The following is a 19,728-nucleotide window of genomic DNA, read 5'->3' as shown; positions in this document are numbered from 1 at the left end:
TGGGGTTTTATTATTATAATCATCATTATTATAAAAATTAACTGAACTGCTGTGTGTCTCTGTGACCAGCAGGCAGCGCTGTGGCCCATCCTGTACGGGTTTCTTCTTCCGGTAGCACTTCCGGGTTCCACTGTTTACATCTGCAGATTCGGACTGATGAAGAACTCGTCTCGTGCGGAAACATCACGCAGCTGCGGGGTCGGGACTCACGCACGTTCACGGTAAAGACGCGTCACCGCACTTTTTTTTAAAAACGATTTCCACGTTAACGGCGCCGGCGCCTCGCGCTGCGGCTAACGAAGCTAACGTAGCTACACGAACATCCAGCAAACAGAGAAGTGAACGTCACGTAAAAACTAAAACATGTTTAATAACATGAGCGAACATTTAAAGTGACGTCAGATTCTACGTCTCTGTTATTTGAACCTCGTGAAACTGAAAAGTTCATGAATCAAATCACAGAATATGAAAACTGAGTCTTAGTAAATAAATAAACTCAGCTGGTAACAAGTTGTGGAAACAGACAAATAATCCAGAATATATTTTTAAACAAAGTGACAGGACAATGTAAATATAATAAGAATGATAATGTGGAGATGTTAGTAATGTTGACAGAACTGTGTTTATAGAGTTTATTTTATACGCAGAGTTTTTATCATCACACACTTTCCAAACACCTTCAGCCGTCAGGGATTGAACCCTCTGGTTGGTGAGCAACCCTCTCTGCCTCCTGAGCCACAGTGGCCCAGCTGGTTTGTGATAATGTGATCTAGAGAAGGCTCCAGATGGAGGCTGTCGCACTGAGCGTCGCTGAACGTCGTAGCCTGGTGTGGCAGATGGAGAGCGGACTGCAGCTTCAGGCAGGAGGAGGTGATACCAAGATAAACACGCTTCATATGTTTACAGCGACACATCAGGCTTCCAGCGTCAGGATAAACCATGAAGAAGAAAGCCAGGCGTCCAAGGTCGTCTGAGACTTCACGGCCGACGACAGTGAGCATCGGCGAGGAGAAGAAGACGCCTGGAAACAGAGGGAGACCTCGAAAGACTGTTCCAGTGGCCACAGATGATCTTTACCACAACAACGCGGCCACAGACCAGACAGTGAACTCAGAGCTCAGTGAAGAAACACAGAAACACCCGGAGAACAAGTCCAAACCTTCAGGTGAGAGGCTCAGCGCTGACCACACAGCGCAGATCTTTAAATAGACTTTGGTACGATGTCCATTTTCATCTGTGTCTTTGTTCCACAGGCAGACTGTCCACCGCTGTCTGTCGCCTCTGCCATGGAAAGTTCTCTCCACGCAGCTTGCGACACGCCTTCAACCGCTGGTCACGGGACTCCATCGATATCATAGACGAGGACTCAGATGCCGGGACTCAGTCGCCCCTGTTATTCCACTCAGATTTCCAGCGACTGGTCGGGGTCCAGTTGAACCGTGACCCCCGGTTGTCCGAGTTTATCTGCAAGAAATGCCACGCCAAGTTCTACAAGTGCCACAGCATCCTGCTCAGGTTTCTGCAGCGAGTCAACCTCCCTCCAGTTGGGAAAGAAAATCTGAAAAGCCGGTGAGTCCGAGTGAGAAATCTAATTTAGTTTAATTTTTTAACAACTGCAGATTCAGGTTGAAGTCGACAAATATGAGCAGCTGTTTGTTTCTTTTCAGGAAGAATGCAACGTGTCCGGAGTCGTCAGTAAACCTGGGTTCAATAAGTAAATAAACATTTATTCAATTCAGACAATACAAGTTAACGGTCGGCTTCACGCAGTTCTGCTGTTTTCTTCCAGCACCATCGTCCTTCACCTCAGACTCAAAGTGCCTCCACAGTCTGGTGTCCTGGGCTCACCGCCACGGCGAGGCCTGCCGCTCCTGCCCCGACCTGAAGGAGGTGCTGAAGGGCCAGTGCTGGGGCTCGGTTAAAGCCGTGTGGGGCTGCGTTGATGGTCACAGATACATCATGAACGCCACCAACACTCATCCAGCGGACGAGATGAACTCGGGGCGTGGCGGTGGCGACAGAGTGATGTCAGAGGAGGTGGAGCAGCAGGAGGATGAAGAGGACCAGCCCGGCGGGAGAGGAAGGACGCCGACAGGAAGTAGAAACACTCAACACAGTCCGCCTGCAGTGACGGTGCAGACTCAGAGCTCAGCACTGGTGGACTGGACCTGCAACACTGGAGGTGAGACGTTCACAGATCATCCGACATCACAACCAGTAACGCCACACGACTGTAGAGGGCGCTGTTGCTCTGTAAAAGTGACATATTGTTGCTTTAACCTCCACAAATGTGACAAAGTTCTGTGTTTGTGTTACTGAGATTTCTCTTACTGGTTATTTCTCTCTACATGGAAACACAACCAGTGACGCACAGATGCATCGTCACTGTTTACTGAACTGCTGACTCGTCGTTATGATTCCATGACTCACGTGGTTGTGGATTTTCTCATCTAGATTTTCTCGGTCCTGAGGAGGCATCGTCTCCCGCTCCGGCTCGGCTGGAGGACAGAACAGCTGACAGCGATTTGTCGGACAGGTTCGTCTCACAACTCGTTTTCACCTCAGAACACTTCAACACTGTAGTTCTCTTAATTTGACCAATGTAAGTACGGAGGGACGACACGTCTCCACTTCCTCCCACTGAGCAAACATGAAACTAAAGTATCTGGCGTCTTGAACCGGGAGGTCACTGGAGTCAGTCTGTGCAGTAGCAGTCGTGGAGCCACAGTATCAAGGTCCCACTGATACTTGTCCAATGAGCCTGTCTCAGCTGTCAATCATGAGATGTTTGACTTCTCTCTACTTGCTGTCGTGTTTATTTTTAGTTAAGTCATTGGAGTTGATCTGATAACTGTTTCCAGAGTCGTCTCCGAGGACGAGTTTGAGGCGAGTAGTAAAGGAGAGTTGTTCGACGATGAGTTGTTCGAGCCGTACTCAGACAAGAGGTTGGTACCAAGTTGTCTCTAAAACGTCAGAGATGGTGGATTCAAATATTCGATACTGACGGAGACTGAAGTTGTGATCTCACATCGTTCTCTCGCCCGCTCAGAGCTCGCAGAGCGACCGTCCCCAACAAGAGGAAACAAAGCCCAAAGCTCCCGGAGGAGCCGAAAATCAAAAAGAAACCGGGGCCCAAACCCGGCTGGAAGAACAAGTTCAAGCCTAAAGGGTGCGAAGGCAACTTCCTCACAACAAGACTCTTAAACACACAAGATAAACACAAGATAAACACAAGATAAACACAGTGCACGTTAACAAACTGTCGTTTTTATTTTCAGAGAGGAGCTTCCCAACATCTACAAGTGTCCGTATCAGGGCTGCACTGCAGTTTATAGAGCTCCTGATGGTCTGAAGGTCAGTATTCAACGAGCTGACTCCACCTCACTGTGACTTCACCGCCCATGTTTAGTAAATGGAGTCAACGGAGTCTCGCCAATAGGAAACTCAGTTCACCATTTCTACATAAAGTGTAAATCCACATTGAGACAGTTCGTTGTGTTACAACAATAACATTTGTTCTCTGCAGCTTTTCTTCCATGAAAACAAACCAAACAAGGCTCCGTCAGTTTACTTATGTAACATCACTCACATTTAGAATGAACCAAACAAGACTTTGTACAGTTTTGATCAGTAACAGTCGATAACAAACCAGTGCTCAGCTGATGTTAGTGGGTTTTAATGTGTTCATCTTTTAGAAGCACATCAAGGAGCATCACGAGGAGGTGAGAGAGCGGCCGTGCCCTCATCCCGGCTGCAACAAGGTTTTTATGATCGACCGCTACCTGCAGCGACACGTCAAGCTCATCCACACAGGTGAGGCCCACACAGACTCTGGAGCTTTTTATCATCAGAGCGTTTGTCATGTTTGGTGTTTGTCTGTTTTCCAGAGGAGAGGAACTACATTTGTGACCAGTGTGGTCAGACCTTCAAGCAGAGGAAGCACCTCTCAGTTCACCAGATGAGACACTCAGGAGCCAAACCGCTGCAGTACGTAACGCCGCCATAAAAACTCAGGAGCGTTCGGATTTCACGAGTCACGTTTCATTTAACTGGAAACAAATTTAATTCACCTCCATAAATTTGACAGATTTGCTCAAAGTTAAAGATGAAGAGGCCATTATAACGTGACTGTCCTAGTATGAGCCAGACTCCGATAAGACCCATAATGCAGTGCAGCAGACTGTAAAACCAGTGGAGCGAGTCTTAAAAACAAAAACAGGTGATGTCGTAGAAACGCTGTTTTTGAATTCTCTCCTGCAGGTGTGAGGTGTGCGGCTTCCAGTGTCGCCAGCGAGCGTCACTAAAATACCACATGACCAAACACAAGGCAGAGGCCGACCTGGAGTTCGCCTGCCTTATGTGCGGGAAGCGTTTCGAGAAGGCCCACAACCTCAACGTCCACATGTCCATGGTCCACCCGGTGATTCAGACCGAGGCTCAGAGAGGCATCAGCCAGCAGCAGCAACCGCCGCCGCCACCGTACTCCGAGCAGCGCACCATCACTCTGACCGGGGAGGTGGTTCAGCAAGACCAAGACAGATGACGGTCCAGGTCTGCTGCACGGGTACGTGAACTGTGGGACGGACCGGTTCTGGTGAAAAGAAGCTGCACAGCGTTGATTTAAATGTGCTGTGACACAAGTCTCTGTTCTGTTATGACGGTGCTCAGTATTCTTCAAGTTGTAAAACTCAAGGGCTTCAGATGTACATGTGTAAAGTTGTGTGTGCATTATGTAAAAAAGTAAATAAAATGTGGACTTTTTTTTTTAAATGGCTGTTTTGACGTCATAAGTAGAATCTGCTCTTTGGAAGAAATCACCAACATTTCCCTGGAGACGCTGCCAGAGCTCCAAAGTGTCTTTATTCAGTTGTAGCCTCACGTGTTCAGAGGAAGTCCATCTCGGGGCTGAGGCTCGGAGCACTGAGGTGCACGGAGAGAGCTGCCGTCACCTCCGGATCCAGATCTGCGCACTGTGACTCCAGCTGCGACAGGAAACCCACCGACAGAGACAGGACGGGAAAAGACAAGAGGGAGACAAGTGAACGTTGTCAGTGGAGGATTTTAATCATGACGACAGAAGCAGATGCTCGTGTGTCGTTTACCCGTCTGAGCTGAGCGGAGGACAGAGCAGCAGGAGACGTCTGTGAGATCACTCTCAGAAGAAACTTCTTGGCTTTGCTCAGAATCTGGGACGGCTCCAGCTGACGATGCATATTTGGTTTCAGACCAACGTTTCTCAAAGTTCGATTCCAACATGACCTGATAACACGCTTCACCTCACCTGCTTCTCGGGGGGTTCAGCGGCCGATGCAGGCGTGTGTCCGTCCAGGAAGAGCTGCAGCAGCCTGATGTAGCAGAGGACGGCCGTCTGAAGGAACCCTGGACAGCTCACCGCTCGCTGCAGCAGCTCAGCGCTCAGCTGGAGCAGCAGGCTACACACACGAGGCCCCAGGTTAATTACATACGAGAGAAAAGAGAAATCTTTTCTAGGTAAAAGTTACAATCATTATAAAACCAAGCTTTCAAAAGGCTCCACCAGATAAACATTTCTACAGTTCTACCCGGTTTTTGAGTTTTAAACTTAAAAATGTATTAGTGTTGATCACTATCTCCACTGCTTCACACGCTCGGGGATAAAAATCAACAACCTGTGTTCTATCCTACGTGTTGTTTAACACAGATGCACCTGAGTTAGTAACTTTCAGACGAGCTGGCGATAAGCTCACCTGTAGAAAGCCCACGGCATCAGTCGAGTCAACTCTTCTGATGTCACCATGGTAACCGACTGATAAACACCTTGTTCTGGAGTCGGGAGAGAAGTGGGAGTGAAAATATTACCGGTCGGTGCAGCTGTAAGAATAAACCTGACGCGTGAGAACTGAAATCACTGATGTTCACATGTGGCGTAAAGACTGTACCACTTGATTTAAAGATGAGCAGCCAATCAGAAGAGTCCACCAGAACAGACAGAAGGTCGGAGAATAAACTCAAAGATTCTTCATCACTTTTCTCCTAAAGAAAAAAACCATGATACAGAACGTAGTTATTTCCCTTCAGTTTGTCAAAGAGAGAAGCTTTAAACAAACAGGAACACAGTAGAAATATATATATATGACATGTTATTGTCTCGTTCTTCATGTTTTCTACACTCAGCTTTGAAACTGCAATTACTGTCTCACGTTCCACAACAATGAGAAATCATTTTCCAGGAGTTCTACTGATAATTAGTCATATAATTAAATAAATAAACAACAGTGAGCCTGGTATTAATCTAACAAAATCAAGACCACCCGTCTCTGTAGCTGCACGTAAACCCCACCCACCCAACGTGAGAGCATCTTCTTGGTGTGTGTTTGATACCTGCAGTAACAAGAGCAGATGGTCATTCACGCACAGGAAGAGCAGAAGAACCAGCACCTGAAGAACGAGAAGGAGGGAAAGAAACAAAGAGCAGGTCACTCACACACAGGTCAACGTCTTCAGCTGATTCTGACCTGAAAAGCTTGAATGGACACGTCCTCAGCTCTCACCTGTCTGTCCTGTGACATCCGCTCTGGTCGCAGCAGGTTCAGGGCCGTGCTGAAGCTCTGGTTGCCCCGCCCACGACCTCGCCAGGCACAATGAAGGCTGGAGGCCAACAGCAGAGGCGGAGCCGGAGGCGCCGACGAAAGGCCACGTGCGACACTGACGATCGTCACAAAATACAAATCATTCGACAGCAGGAGGGAGATGAACGATCCAGAGAGAGAGAACAGCTGAATCTTTTCATCCATCACAACAGTGAAATGTTTCAACAGCGACGGAGCGAAGAGATTCAGAGACGGAGGTTCGTGAGAGGAAGGTTGTACCTGTGGGCCCAGTGACGACAGGCAGTGAGGAGCCGCAGCTGCTCTGGTAGAGGCTCCCCGTCACACACACGACTCCACAGTGATGACAGCACTGGAGACAGACGCTCCCACCAGTGCTACACACACACACACACACACAGACACACACAGACATCAACTATAAGCTGACATTTTGAGCGGTTGTGAGGAGGAGAAGTTGATCGTGGACTGTGCGACAGTAAAAACTGAAGCAGCTGAATTGGTTGATTTTCTCTGATTTGTCAAAATATCTTCTACACAAAAAGCCTTTTCACGAGTATCAGTATTTATATTTGGCTCAGAAGCAAACGGGTCGAATCCAGTGAGCGACCGAGAGCAGGAAGTACCACAGTGCAGGTGAGGAGCAGAGGACAGTGGAGACTGATCTGACTCCAGGCCTTGTTCACTTCTTCCGTGGGACGTCCACAACACACACTGGCAGACAACACGCCCTGGACAGGAGACACAGCCGACACTCAGTTTTCATATCTTCACCGGAGCTCTGTTTATCATTCGTTGATATATTATTATATATATACATATATATATTTAGAGTTCAGTGATTCTCACCCTCAGGAAGTGTGATGTCAGATGATAAGACATCAGGCCGGCAGGAGAACACACCTTCCTCTGATTGGACAAACAGGTCAGATTTACTAAAACTGTTCCCAGACAGCTGATGGAGTTTAAGAGAGGAATGTAACGAGAGCTCACCTGATGTTGGTTGACGTGTTCCATCAGTGTGGTGCAGTCCAGAGTCGTCCGCCCTCCTCCAGCCGTCACCTTAACGAACAGCAGCGGTGGGAGCGCCAGCAGGACTCTGTGATGTCACACAGGAAACGTCAGAGCGTGATGTTCCAAAAATGTATCATTGAATCATTCGTTCCTTTGGATTCAGAGCGAATGAAGGAAATGTTCCGTCTGCGATGTCCTCCTCTCTGTTTATGTGTCAGTGAGGCACCTACACTTGTTATATATACACTTATGTATACTGAGTGTTCCATGTAAACACCATATCCTGTGATTGTACCTGTTCCATGTGTTCAGCGTGTGTTGCAGGCTGAGCTCCGAGCCGACAGACGCGGAAATCGAGCTCACCGCCGAGGAGCATCTCCGAGAAATGAACTCGAACAGGAAGTCACACACGTCAGCTCTTCCACTCCGGCTGCCAGAGAGTCCGGTCACCTCCATCTCACAGACGAACTCCTACACACCATCATTGTTTATTCCAGGTTATGATTCATTAAACATCCTCTCGATGATATTTTTTAATTGTTTATAACTTGTTTATACACAAACACACAAACACACCTGTAATCTGGATATGATGTCAGGCAGACACGTCCCGGTGGCTGAGGTTCGGTGATGCAACCTCTCCAGACTCTGGTCCCTGTTGACATAAAACACTTTTCTAATTTAATATGTTTTTATATTATTAGTTTTATTGTTTTAATTGTGTCATACTTAACTTAACTAACAATCACAATTTTTTACAATTCAGCATTACACTGAACGTGACACACGTTTTCATGTGGACCCACTTTAACTGCTGGTCCATGACGGCATCGAGGAGATGGGAGCAGAGGCTCCTCATGTCTCCTCCACAGCCGCCCTGCTCCTCTGCACGAGGCCAGAAAAGCTCCAGACAGGCCCACTGCTGGTACTCCTGACTACACACACACACACAAACACACACACGCACACGGTGTATTGGCTTTCTGTTGTGTGTCTAATGGCACCTGTAAGAGAGTGTGTGTGTTCCCTGTCTTTACCGTTCTGGGTCTGACAGAGCGTCCTCACTTCTCTGTACTCTGAGCTCATTAACCAGCCAATCAGAGAACGACAGCTTGACAAACAAAACAAAGGTTGTTGACAATGAGATAAATCCATCGATCGATTTCTTTTCACAAACAAACAGAAGCAACAAAGCCAGAGATTCTCTCACATCATCATATTCTGAGCCCGGGCTTCGTTACGTCCATCTTACCTGATACTCTGGTTTGTTTTCTAGCTGGTGAAAAGCTGCGTGTCTCCACAGACGCCATGCGGTCGTCCTCCAGGTGGCGCTGGCATCTGTGGCACTGCTCCACAGGTTTTTCTCCTGGGATTCATCCACCGCACCTTCGGCAGTGACGGTCGTCCTTCTGGCCTCGGGCAAAAGTCTCGGGATGAGATAGAGGAGCTGAACACAGACACACAATCACACTTCAGGTTTACAACAAAAGCAGGAGGGTTGTGAACACATGCTGCTGTTAGGAAGATTTATTAAGAAGGTATTGAATCGATCCTCTCTCCTGCTTCACAGTAATTTATTAACACATGAAAACCATGACGTCCTGGCACGTAACAGGAAGTGATACCTTCTTATAGAGGCTGCTGGGAACGAAGTCGTGCTGCTGCTGCTGAGGCAGCGAGTCTCCTCTGCAGGTCCCGTAACACACAGCTGCCAAACAAAACCTAAACAGGACAAAGAGAGAGTGTGAGTCCCAGAGACCGTCATCACACACTGGAGCGTCCAATGGTCACAGACAGTTTCAGCTACAGAAAAGTGCGTCACCGTCCATCCGTAAAAATCTAGTCTCACCTGACACAGAAGAGCATGTCAGTGTGTGTGCTGCACACCAGCGCTGCGCTCAGAGCTTCTCCAACAGGTACCGGTTCGGGCAGGATGGGTGGGACCAGCTGAATCAGAGAACTGTGGGACGCGGAGTTGTGGAGGTGGACTACAAATGACGCCAGACCGAGCACATGGGCGGCGCTCAGCACGGAGCCCTGTGGTCGAAGAGAGGTTTGTGACACGAGTGATTCAATTTACTGACTTCCTTGACTTTCAGATGCAAAAACATTCTCCTGAAAATACTACGTTCAGCTCAGTTGCTCCAGATAATTTCAAGAAATGTCTTGTTGAGAGTGTGTGATTATTAATCCATGTACCTGATTATGAAACAGGTCCCAGAGTCTGTGTATGAGGCTGGACATCAGCTGTGTGTTGCCGAGCAGCACACCGACAAACCTGGAGGCCCACGGGTTCTGTCTGAACGGATACAAACAGTGGACAGCTGCTAAATATCTGTACATTTGCGTTATTTTATATAATTCTGAGCAACAATCAAGTTGATCTTCGAATATTTGTATGAATTTCAAAGACTCACTTATTCGGGGGATTTGCTCGAGAAGTGTCTAACATGCACTGGCAGAAGTTTCTGAGGATCATGTTGATGACCTGAGGATATGAGGAATACATGAACATACGACACACACACTACATGAACTGGTGCAGCAGAAGAAGACTGTACTTCATGAGTACATACTTTGACATGTAGCTCAGGGGACAGGGGAACGTCTACGCGAACTTCGATGACAGTTTGTCCGATGAGCTCATCGGGACGACCAGGGAAGACGACACTGAGCGTGTGTGAGACCCTGGACAGCTGCGCCATCATGTCTGAGGACGCATCAGAGACGAGGACACGAGGGATTCACAGATTCAGAGGCTCAGTGTGAGTCAGGGAGTGTGAGTGTAAAGCTGCTGATGTGGTGCACGTCTGTGAGAAACTCCACAGACTTGAAAAAAACACGTGAAAACATTTCAGGGGATCTAGAGAAAGATGATCTGCACCCACTGAGACAAATAAATCTAAATGAAACAGGAAACCACCGAGAACATAACGACGAAAACACATCTTTGACCATCACCTTGAGTTGAGGAGATCTAAAACCTTATTAGTACTACTTGAAAAAATACACTACAAACCACAGAGCGTGTGTGTGTGTGTGTGTGTGTGTGTGTGTGTGTGTGTTTCCCTTCATCTGCCTACCTCCGTCATTTCCATCAACGACCAGCCGTCTGAACTCCTGCAGCTGAACCTTCAGGACCTCCAGAGGATCGTCAGCGGCGTCCAAACACACGGCACTTCCTGAAAACACCCGACGTCAGCACACAACACGAACGATAACAGAAATCAGTGGATGAGTTCAAACAAGGTTAGAAGATCAGCTCGTGTCCGTAGACTTCACTCAATGTCAAATCTCTTCCTATTTTTGTAAACCGGGAGGATACCCACTATCCTGTCGTCTCTGTCTCTGGCAAGACTCCACGTAAGACGAGTACTGTGCGGCAGGGATCTTGTCAGCTCTGAAAACAGAACCATAATATAGAATCTATACACAATGAAATCATTTATCAGAAATAAATGGGATCGAGAAGCAGCTTATTTTCTTCCACAGAGACACTGATGGACAATAAATCTAGACTCACTTTTTCAAAGCTTCTATGAGACTCATCCGACCGTCAGCCTTCACAGGAAGCTGTAATTTAAAGATGGGTGAACTTCACTTCAGAGGTTTGATATGTGACAGCATAGAATTGTTTTAATCAGCGATCCCCTCTGTTTATAACTTTATACCAACGTAAGCGGAAGGTGCTCACCACTCTTGGCTTCAGCAGAGCAGGAAGGAATCGAGTCAGGAAATACGGCCTCCGGAAAATACTGTGAGAGGAGACAGGTGTCAGTTACTTTTTGATTTTAAGGAACTTGCGTCTGGTGATAATCTGACTGTGTACCTGGCCTCCATGACTGTGGCGGAGATTCTTCCTGTGCTCTCAAACAGAGACACGGCCTTCTCCACATCCTGCACAGCCTGGCACTGGGGCTGCAGACATATTATACATTAATATATATTATTATACAACTTTATTAACCCACCACACACTAACCACTGATGCAGAACTTAGAATAACAGAGAGTAACTTCACAACAACAACTCACGACATAAATAATGATTTAAGGAGATGAAGGAGCCTGGCGTGACCACTGGGTGTCGCTGTTACCTGTGTTGATCCTGATGCTCCACCTGCACCAGAAATATCCTCATATAAACCCATGTCCTCCACTGACTCCTGCGTGGGGACATGGAGACAGACAGACAGAACTTCAGGGACACTAACCACAATTATACAGTCATCACATCGTAGTGTTGCATGTTGTAGTTTCGATGCGAAAACTTCTAAACGATGCAGAAATGTTGTGTTGAAGAGAAATTCCTTCATGCAGGGATTTTAATTTGTACCTTGAGGTCAGCGAGCCTGGTCTTGGCCAGAGAGATGTACTCCATCAGGAGGCTGCGGTGCTTCACAGGGATAAACGGAGGGTGGAGGACATGAACCTAACAGGTGAAAAACCTTTCAGCACAAATATTAAGTATTTGTAAATGTTTATTTTCCTCACATGTAGAACATACTGTCATATGCCCGTGCTGTTTTTCTATCTATAACAATTTCACAATGTTTTTGCTTCTTTGCTCGTCATTAAAACCTGGTCTGATCTAAAAGGGAACACATCGTGTATGTAAGTATCCAGCACATTGAGGTTGTCCATGATGAGCAGAGAACAGGGCTGCTGCGTGTCACCTTGAGGTACTGCGGGGGCTCAAAAGGAACCAGGTCCGAGAGGAACTTCAACAGGAACACCAGAGATTTCTTACTCGATGCGTGGAAGCCACTGCTGCCACCAAAAGACATCTGAAGAGGCAGAGCCAGGCACGTGGGAGTACAACACAAACAGCATCAATATCAACAATGTGAATATCACCAAAGTCACAAATTCAACAAATGAGCATTTTAATCAGCACGATGCTGAACATCCACAGAAAGAAATGAATCCTTATTTATTTATGTTTACGACCCTGGTTAAAACTAAAATGATGGGAAACCTTGAACCAGTCGCTGTAGGAGGAGAAGATGCCGGCTCCCTCTAGCGCCCCCTGCCGAGCCAACAGGAAGGCCGTTATCATGTGCTCCAAGTCATAGCCTTCAAAAGCAGAAGTCAGCAGCCGGGACAGCAGCTCTGATAGAAGCACAGACACAGAAAAGAAATAATACATCTTATTTAAGCTTGAATCTGCAGCTTGATGAAAGTGAGTTTTATGTTTGAGTGACTGTGAATACACACATCATTAATGTTTGTCATCAAAATGGTCGAATTGCTTGTAAGGATAATAAAACACGTTCATCCAATAATACAGGAATCACTGAAATCCCGCGGCTCCGTCCTTCCTGTTTACCTCTGAGGCTGGGCGGAGCCGAGGGGTTATAAACCAGCAGCGTGGACAGGAAGCACAGGACGTGTTTCCAGTTGACCTCGTGCGTCTCCAGAACCTGCTGCAGGTGACGCAGCAGCAGCTCCACGCTGAAGATCACAGCCAGCTGAGACAGAGACAGAGACCAGTCAACAGGTCCGAGGACACAAACAGCCTTTAAGAGCAGAATGTGATATAATAAAAAACATAATGATGAGAATCGTAGTTTTCATTACCTTCAAATCTACAGTCTTCAGGTATCATGATATAATAATGGATCATCATAACAAAACTACACAATTCTTTGTTTCGGCTGATTATTCATAAATAAAAACATATAAAGGTTAATATCCTGCACGTTTACCTTCTTGAAACTAATATTTACCTTACGGAAAAGAGACATTAACAAGGGGTTGGCTTTCGCAAAGGTCCAGTCGTTCTGCAGAGCGATGGCGTCTGACACTGAGAAAATATGGTTTAGTTGTTTCTCTCCCAGAGTTTTTAGAGTTTTCATTCTACGGTCTTTTAAAGCCTGAATTTTCTGACCTCATTTAAAGTTCTTGTCAGATCAGTTTAAGCAAATCAAGCTGTTAAAAATTATCTTTCGCTTGTCTTTACCTGTGAGTCGAGGCTTATAAGTCAGAGCCTGAGTGAGGGAGTGTGTGAAGAAACGCCGAACGGCCTCGGCTGACGCTGAAACTCCGCATAATGAAGCGTCAAATATTTGAATCCTGCACGATACAAAGAGTAGAGAAGTAATGTCAAGCAAAACGGCTCAATGCTGCAGACAGACTCAAACGATGGCTGTGACTCCGTGTGCATGGGGCAGACTGAGCTGACAGTTACGATGATTAAAGCACAGTGTGGTCGTAAGCACCAGGTGCACAGCTTCAGCGTCTCAGGACCAGACACGCAACGAGTTCTTACACCGCGCTGTCGAGAGTTTACAGAGAACTGAGCAGAACCTAAAAATCACCTGGTCAGCTGCCGTACTGCAGAACTTGAAAAGTTCTGTGGTGAGCAGGAAAATCTAGGGAGGGTCGACATGAAGCTCCAGACGAAGCTGATGATGAGCTCAAAACTGAACTGAGGTTATTAATCAAGCCAGGGTCACACACCACAGACTGTCGTTAACGATGGACCACCAGTGTTGGTGTGTCGCTCTGGCTCGATTAATAACCTCCACGAGGTTTTAATGTTTTCATTGTTTGTCAGCAACATGTATGAGGCCAGAAAGAAAGAACTCATTCCATGTTTGTGTGGATCCAGAAGATCTTTTATCACTTTCTTTAACATTGTGAAACAGGATGTTTTTTGAGGGGACTGGAATCTATGAGTGTTTGTAATTTGCTAATTATCAGTGTATGTTCTCCATCTTTGTCTTGCAATCGTTTTTCTACTGAGGTCTTCAGAAAGAGACAAAGACAAAAATACAAAAAGCAAAGAACCAAAGCTCAGGTCCTGCTCCAGCCGACTGTGATGTGAGACTCTTGTCCACAGTGTCCAGAAGCCCTGGAGAAGGATGACAGGAAAAAAGTGACATGTTCAAAAAGCAAAAAAGAGGAAAATACTCAAATTAAATGTCTTAAGAAGTAGAAAATAGCTTTCATCGCCCCGAGGTGTGAAACAAAGTACTTTACTAAATATTTAATCATCACAGGACAGAATAAGTGGGACAGAGACACGCAGACTCACAGAAGAGCAGTTCATCGAGCAGTGAGCAGCAGAGCAGAGAGATCCTCCTCCGCTCTGGAGCTGCTGCTTCAGAGTTCAGCTCAAAGCCACATCCCACCAGGACGCCAACGACCGCTGGAAACACACCACATCCTGTCTCATATTCATCGTAAGCAGGGACAAGGAATAAACTTCACGTGCCACAACTCAGTTTTCAGACTGAAACACTGAAATCTGTGGTTCTTACTTGACAACACTTTGAGCTGAACTTGTTCGGTCTCCTCGTCCTCCTGCGGAGGCGTCCAGCTGCACAGAGCCTTCAGCTGAGACGCCAAGCAAACCCTCACACCCTCATCACTGAACGACGGAGACAGAGAGAGAGAGGGAAATGTTTCAGCATGTTTCTTACTACAACCAAAGAGCTGCTATGAAAACCAAACTGTGTCTCCTGCTGTAAATTCCATGAAGAATAAAGTTATGGATCTGACCTGATCTGCCTCCGTCTTTTCTGCTTTACTTTGAAATGATGCTAATTGTTAAATCTACATGATTTGTCATCATTGTGCATTAAAAACATTGTCATATGATTTGAATTTTTAGATTTGAATAAAGGATCCGTTAAAACCTCACACTTCCATGAACAGAACTTTTTCTTTTTTTTTGAAATTGCACAACTTGTAACTAATCCAACATAAAATTTAAATGGTTGGTTTTAACAGTTCAACCATAAACTTAAATAATAAATAAAGATGCCGATAAGTCAACAGTAAAATTGGCAAACCGATAAATTGGTCAGGCTTTAGTTTTTAAAATAAAATATCTCAATGGTTTTCACATTTGAACCATTAGAGTTCAGGGGAAAGTTTAAATTCAGTTATTCGGCGAATTAACAGACTAAAATCCCAAAGGACTTTCTTTGTCTCTGTCTCTACGAGCAGTCGTGACATTGATCCCTGGATGTTCCCGACGCGCTCCACAGCAGCGGAATCTGACGCCCAAGACGACAGAGTTTTCTTAAATCTGGATGAAAAACAAACAAACTTTTCTCACGTCTCTAAAATGTACTTCAGAGAGAGGATGCTGCAGCAGTGAAGATGCATCACCAGCTCCAGCGTGGGGAGCTTCTGTAAAAAAACACATTAGAAACTTAGTTTAAGAGTCGTTAGTTTTACTTTGTTCATCTCTCACAAGCAACAAACACCTTTTTAGTAAATACACACGTTTTAATGACTGACATGCACATTTTAGAGGATTTATCTGTCGGCCACACATTTTCCTGCTCTTTGACTCGTGTCTCTGACATAAACATTATCACACAGTGTCGTTGAAACGCTCTCAACATCCAATTAAAACACCTTTTGTTTACGGCGTCCATGTTTTTTTCCCTCACAATCCAACTTCAAAGCTCATGAACAGACCAAAGCCAGAACAACGTGATTTAACTTGGGACCTTCAGAGGAGAATGAGAATGCAGTTGGATTTCTTAAAGACCCGTAGAAACCCTGTCAATGGAATTTCAAATGTTGTAAAAGGTCATGAGAAGTAAAGGCCATTTAAAGGCCTCATGTACAGTCTATGCTGCGAACACACACACACACACACCTGATCCCTCCTGTACTCCTGCCAAAGCAGTTTAGGGCAGAGGGCTCCCTGTGACATCAGTTCTCTGCTGGACTCCAGCAGGACACACAGTTGGACCTGAAGAGGACAGACACGGGACTTTAATATAAAACATGCTCTGAACGAGGATCACGTAGTGAAGAAAGACAAAGTCAGGGTGGAGCCTCCTGCTGCTTCCACCGAACAATGGTGAGCAATGTAATCATCTGTCAGCAGATCTGTGAAGCACTGAGCTGTAATTTCTAACTGGTATAACCGAACCATGAATCAGCAGGGAGGCGAAGTGAAGTGACTCAACCTCACACAGTGGAAACAGTAACTACACACAGATCTCACAACAGACACAACACTGAGGCAGACAGCATGTTCAGGAGATCGGAGTAAAGCAGAAACTAGATACTGGAATACTAGAAACTTCACACACTCATAGATATGAGTCCTCTCAATACATCAGAAATCTGACCTCAAGATCCACGAATATGTCCCTGAGAAAATTCTCCTATGTCACTAAGTTAAGTAGGTTTTACATTATCTCGCTGACAAACAAACTAACAACCAGATGAACCAAACACTGTTCACCTGTTTGTCAAGTTCAGCTCGACTCACAGAATCGTCTCACATGTCCAGATTCAACACTGCACTTCACTGGCCCACGAAGAGATTAGAGATGAGCTAGAAGACAGTGATGTATCACACTAACGATGCTGACAGACAAAGGAGACTTTGTTTTTTTCAGTTGGTCGCTTGCAGGAAATAAAAACATACTGATTCTTTAAAACTTAAAAATTAGTGCACATGTAGTTTTAGGTGAAGAACCCATGTGACTTCTGTTTTGGTTTTTTCTCCGGGTTCTCTGACTTCCTCCGTCCGGAGACATGCAGATTGGGGTCAGTATAACTGGAGACTATAAATCGACTGCGTGAGAGTAAAGGACTTGTTTGTCTCTGAGTCTCGTTGAGACATGTCCAGGGTGGAGCCCACCTCTCACAGAGTGTCAGCTGGGAACGACCTCATCCGCCCTTGCAGCCTTCAAAGCATTTGTGGTGTAGATAATGGACGGACGGATCTATGACCACAAACCTGCACCACAGTTCAACTGAGAGCTGCAGAGAAACACTCAGACATGTTGCTGGTAAACGTTCGACTGCTCCTTTAGACAAAGAATGTTGCAGCTGGGCTCTGACTGAATGCTCACCTTGGATTATACCACAAATGAAAATGCCACTGTCACATACTTACTCTCTGAGAGGAAGTGAGCAGCTCTCGCCTCTCGTCCTCGTCTCCTTCAGTTGCGGTGATCTCCGTCAGTCTCTCCAGTATCAACTTCACCGACAGCACGGCCACCGGGACGCCCAGCTCCGTGGCCCGACGCCTCAGCTCACGCTCTGTCCGTGAGTAAAACAACACATGCTGGAGATCACAGCATTCACCACCTGTCAACATGTGAAACCCCCGTTCTGAGCAGGAACCATTCTCATGATTCTTGTCCCTTCATTGTGAATAAAAACAAAGACATGATGTGTAAAACCACTTCCTGAAATAACAGACACCATCTTTAAGAAAAATGTCTGCTCTGATTTTTTTGTTCGATTCATGTCCCATCTGCTAACATGGAGGAGGCAGGGTTCATGACCTATACTGCATCCAGCCAACAGGGGGGCGTTCAAGGTGATTTGGCTTCACGTTAGGAGGCCGTCACATCGTCCATCTTCATTTACAGTCTACGAGTAAAACTGATGTCGAGCGCTGGTTGGCACCGAACACTCACCCAGCAGAGACCCTGTGATGCCTCCAGCTGCAGGTCTCTGGTCTCCAGTCTGACGGCACCGATCTAGATCCTACAAAACAACATCGGAGTTACATTAATAACAAAATAGAGAAAAGTCAGTAACTTCCGAGTTCAGTCCTCCGACTGGATCCAACCTGAGGAGATGTGAGCTTTGATTATTCTTTAAAATCCGTTCTACTTCCCTGAACTGTCGTTGACTTTTGTTTTTAGTTGTCATTTCATTTCCTGCTCGTACAAACACACTCACGAGGGTTCTGGTCGCTTCCTGATCTCCGGTCAACACGAGAGCGGTGAATGACATTGAACCTGTGTATTTACCGTCAATGCTATAACATGATGTAAAGTGAAGGACGGTCTCTCACTCACAGACACCTCCCTGAGGAGACGGCTCAGGTTCTGCTGCTGCTCCAGCAGCTGAATCGCTGCTTCCTGCAGCCGCTGACCATCCTCCTGCCTCGGCCTCTTCACCACGCGACCCGCTGGGGAAACAACAGGAGGAACACGCGTGACACATGTTCACGAGGACACGCCTCACACATAGACTCAGTCAGACGTACAGCAGATGTAGAATGTGTGGCCCAATGAAAACTATGATTAAACACGTGACACGTGTCAGGAGGGAAAGTGACAGATGTGTTTCGTGTACATATTATTATTACAGGTGTTTGTCACGTCATCACCACGAACCTCAGGTCTTTACTCTGTCACGTGTCACAGACGTCATGTGGTTAAATGTGGTTCGAGCACCAGGATGAATGTTGAACAAACGTTTTCACTCAGTTCAGTTAAAGTGTTAAATGATTAAAGTGTTAAATGATTAAAGTGTTAAATGATTAAAGTGTTAATGATCAGATGGATTTAAATAAACTCACCGAGGAGCCTGAACACACTCGTCTCCTCACAGGAAGTGTTCACTGACATTTTAAATGAAGCTTCAACAAACCGTCTCCGCCGCTGAGTGATTTATAAAATCATATTCAATCAGTTTCACAGGATTAATTCAGTGTCTGTGGCTCCATGTTTCTCCTCTTCTTCTTCTTCTCCTCTTCTCCTCCTCTTCTTCTCCTCCTCCATGTTTCCTCCCGCTCTTCTTTGTTATTGTTCTACAGCCAATCAGGAGAGAGCAGCCCGTCACATGGGACAACCATGAACTAACTCGGAGTTTCTGCACCACTGATGAGTTGTGTTGTCTTGTGTTCACTCGTGTCCTGAGTTGTTGTGTTGTTGTGTGTGATGTTATGTAATGTTGTATAGTGTTGTCTCCTGTTCTGTTACACTCTTGTCAGGATAAACATCATGGTTGTGTGTCTGAACGCCTCACGAACACATTTTAAAACCCTTTATCTTGTAAACGTGCTCATGTGACTGTGCTGCAGACGAATGTACACAACAGACAACACGACACTGTTGTGTGTGTGTGTCTGTGTGTGCATGAGAACAGGAACCATCAGTGTTTCCTGTTTCTATCAAATATCTGTCACTCGCTCACTGTGTCGAGCTGCAACTCAGAGTTTCTCAACACCTCATCACGAAACATAAAAGATGTTGAGTCATAGTTTAATCAGATAAGTGTTTTGACTGGTTCCAGGTGGTGTGTGTGTGTGTGTGTGTGTGTGTGTGTGTGTGTGTGTGTGTGTGTGTGTGCGTGACTGTGCAGCAGCGGCCTCCATCTTGCCCCTGGAGTTCTCCTGTGAAGATCTC

General features: G+C 46.1%; 2 protein-coding genes across 3 annotated transcripts; one reads left to right on the top strand and one right to left on the bottom strand.

The window, feature by feature from the left end:
• Positions 1–72: 72 nt before the first annotated feature.
• On the top strand, positions 73–4,770 carry znf276 (zinc finger protein 276). Its single transcript, XM_020111480.2, has 12 exons — positions 73–221; positions 907–1,165; positions 1,254–1,569; positions 1,668–1,714; positions 1,790–2,182; positions 2,455–2,536; positions 2,862–2,945; positions 3,050–3,169; positions 3,279–3,354; positions 3,696–3,813; positions 3,888–3,987; positions 4,261–4,770. Exons 2-12 carry the CDS (start codon positions 940–942, stop codon positions 4,541–4,543), a joined length of 1,845 nt encoding a protein of 614 aa, XP_019967039.2. The 5' UTR covers positions 73–221; positions 907–939; the 3' UTR covers positions 4,544–4,770.
• Positions 3,248–19,165, bottom strand: LOC109645170 (Fanconi anemia group A protein). 2 transcript variants are annotated; one of them, XM_069528477.1, is made up of 42 exons: positions 18,900–19,165; positions 18,394–18,506; positions 18,007–18,076; positions 17,478–17,623; positions 16,221–16,316; positions 15,669–15,742; positions 14,866–14,975; positions 14,640–14,753; positions 14,393–14,456; positions 13,563–13,675; positions 13,330–13,406; positions 12,930–13,071; positions 12,579–12,712; positions 12,277–12,387; positions 11,937–12,032; positions 11,698–11,766; positions 11,431–11,519; positions 11,296–11,356; positions 11,125–11,174; positions 10,931–11,001; positions 10,685–10,783; positions 10,178–10,311; positions 10,019–10,089; positions 9,801–9,900; positions 9,451–9,638; positions 9,227–9,323; positions 8,854–9,048; positions 8,639–8,712; positions 8,408–8,536; positions 8,178–8,256; positions 7,897–8,072; positions 7,581–7,686; positions 7,437–7,496; positions 7,214–7,318; positions 6,849–6,964; positions 6,531–6,684; positions 6,361–6,417; positions 5,919–6,012; positions 5,727–5,802; positions 5,282–5,432; positions 5,103–5,201; positions 3,248–4,982 (listed from the first exon to the last, which is right to left on the bottom strand). In XM_069528477.1, exons 1-42 carry the CDS (start codon positions 18,946–18,948, stop codon positions 4,884–4,886), a joined length of 4,308 nt encoding a protein of 1,435 aa, XP_069384578.1. In that variant the 5' UTR covers positions 18,949–19,165; the 3' UTR covers positions 3,248–4,883. The 2 variants fall into 2 exon arrangements, with proteins under 2 accessions (XP_069384578.1, XP_069384576.1); XM_069528475.1 differs by having other exon boundaries at positions 14,640–14,771; positions 18,900–19,132.
• Positions 19,166–19,728: the final 563 nt, after the last annotated feature.

Source organism: Paralichthys olivaceus, chromosome 7 (assembly GCF_024713975.1).
Source record: "Paralichthys olivaceus isolate ysfri-2021 chromosome 7, ASM2471397v2, whole genome shotgun sequence".
Lineage (NCBI taxonomy): Eukaryota > Metazoa > Chordata > Actinopteri > Pleuronectiformes > Paralichthyidae > Paralichthys > Paralichthys olivaceus.
The sequence above is the reverse complement of the archived record's forward strand: the minus strand, read 5'-3'. Positions and strand labels throughout refer to the sequence as shown.

Bases quoted from the DNA above. Each gene is read 5' to 3' on its own strand.
- LOC109645170 (XM_069528475.1), bottom strand. From the start codon at position 18,948: ATGTCAGTGAACACTTCCTGTGAGGAGACGAGTGTGTTCAGGCTCCTC. The intron at 18,077-18,393 runs GTGAGTGAGAGA...GTTGTTTTGTAG, and splicing joins GTCTCCTCAGGGAGGTGTCT to GATCTAGATCGGTGCCGTCA. The intron at 17,624-18,006 runs GTGAGTGTTCGG...ACTCACGGACAG, and splicing joins CATCACAGGGTCTCTGCTGG to AGCGTGAGCTGAGGCGTCGG.
- znf276 (XM_020111480.2), top strand. From the start codon at position 940: ATGAAGAAGAAAGCCAGGCGTCCAAGGTCGTCTGAGACTTCACGGCCG. The intron at 1,715-1,789 runs GTAAATAAACAT...GTTTTCTTCCAG, and splicing joins AGTAAACCTGGGTTCAATAA to CACCATCGTCCTTCACCTCA. The intron at 3,355-3,695 runs GTCAGTATTCAA...TTCATCTTTTAG, and splicing joins GAGCTCCTGATGGTCTGAAG to AAGCACATCAAGGAGCATCA.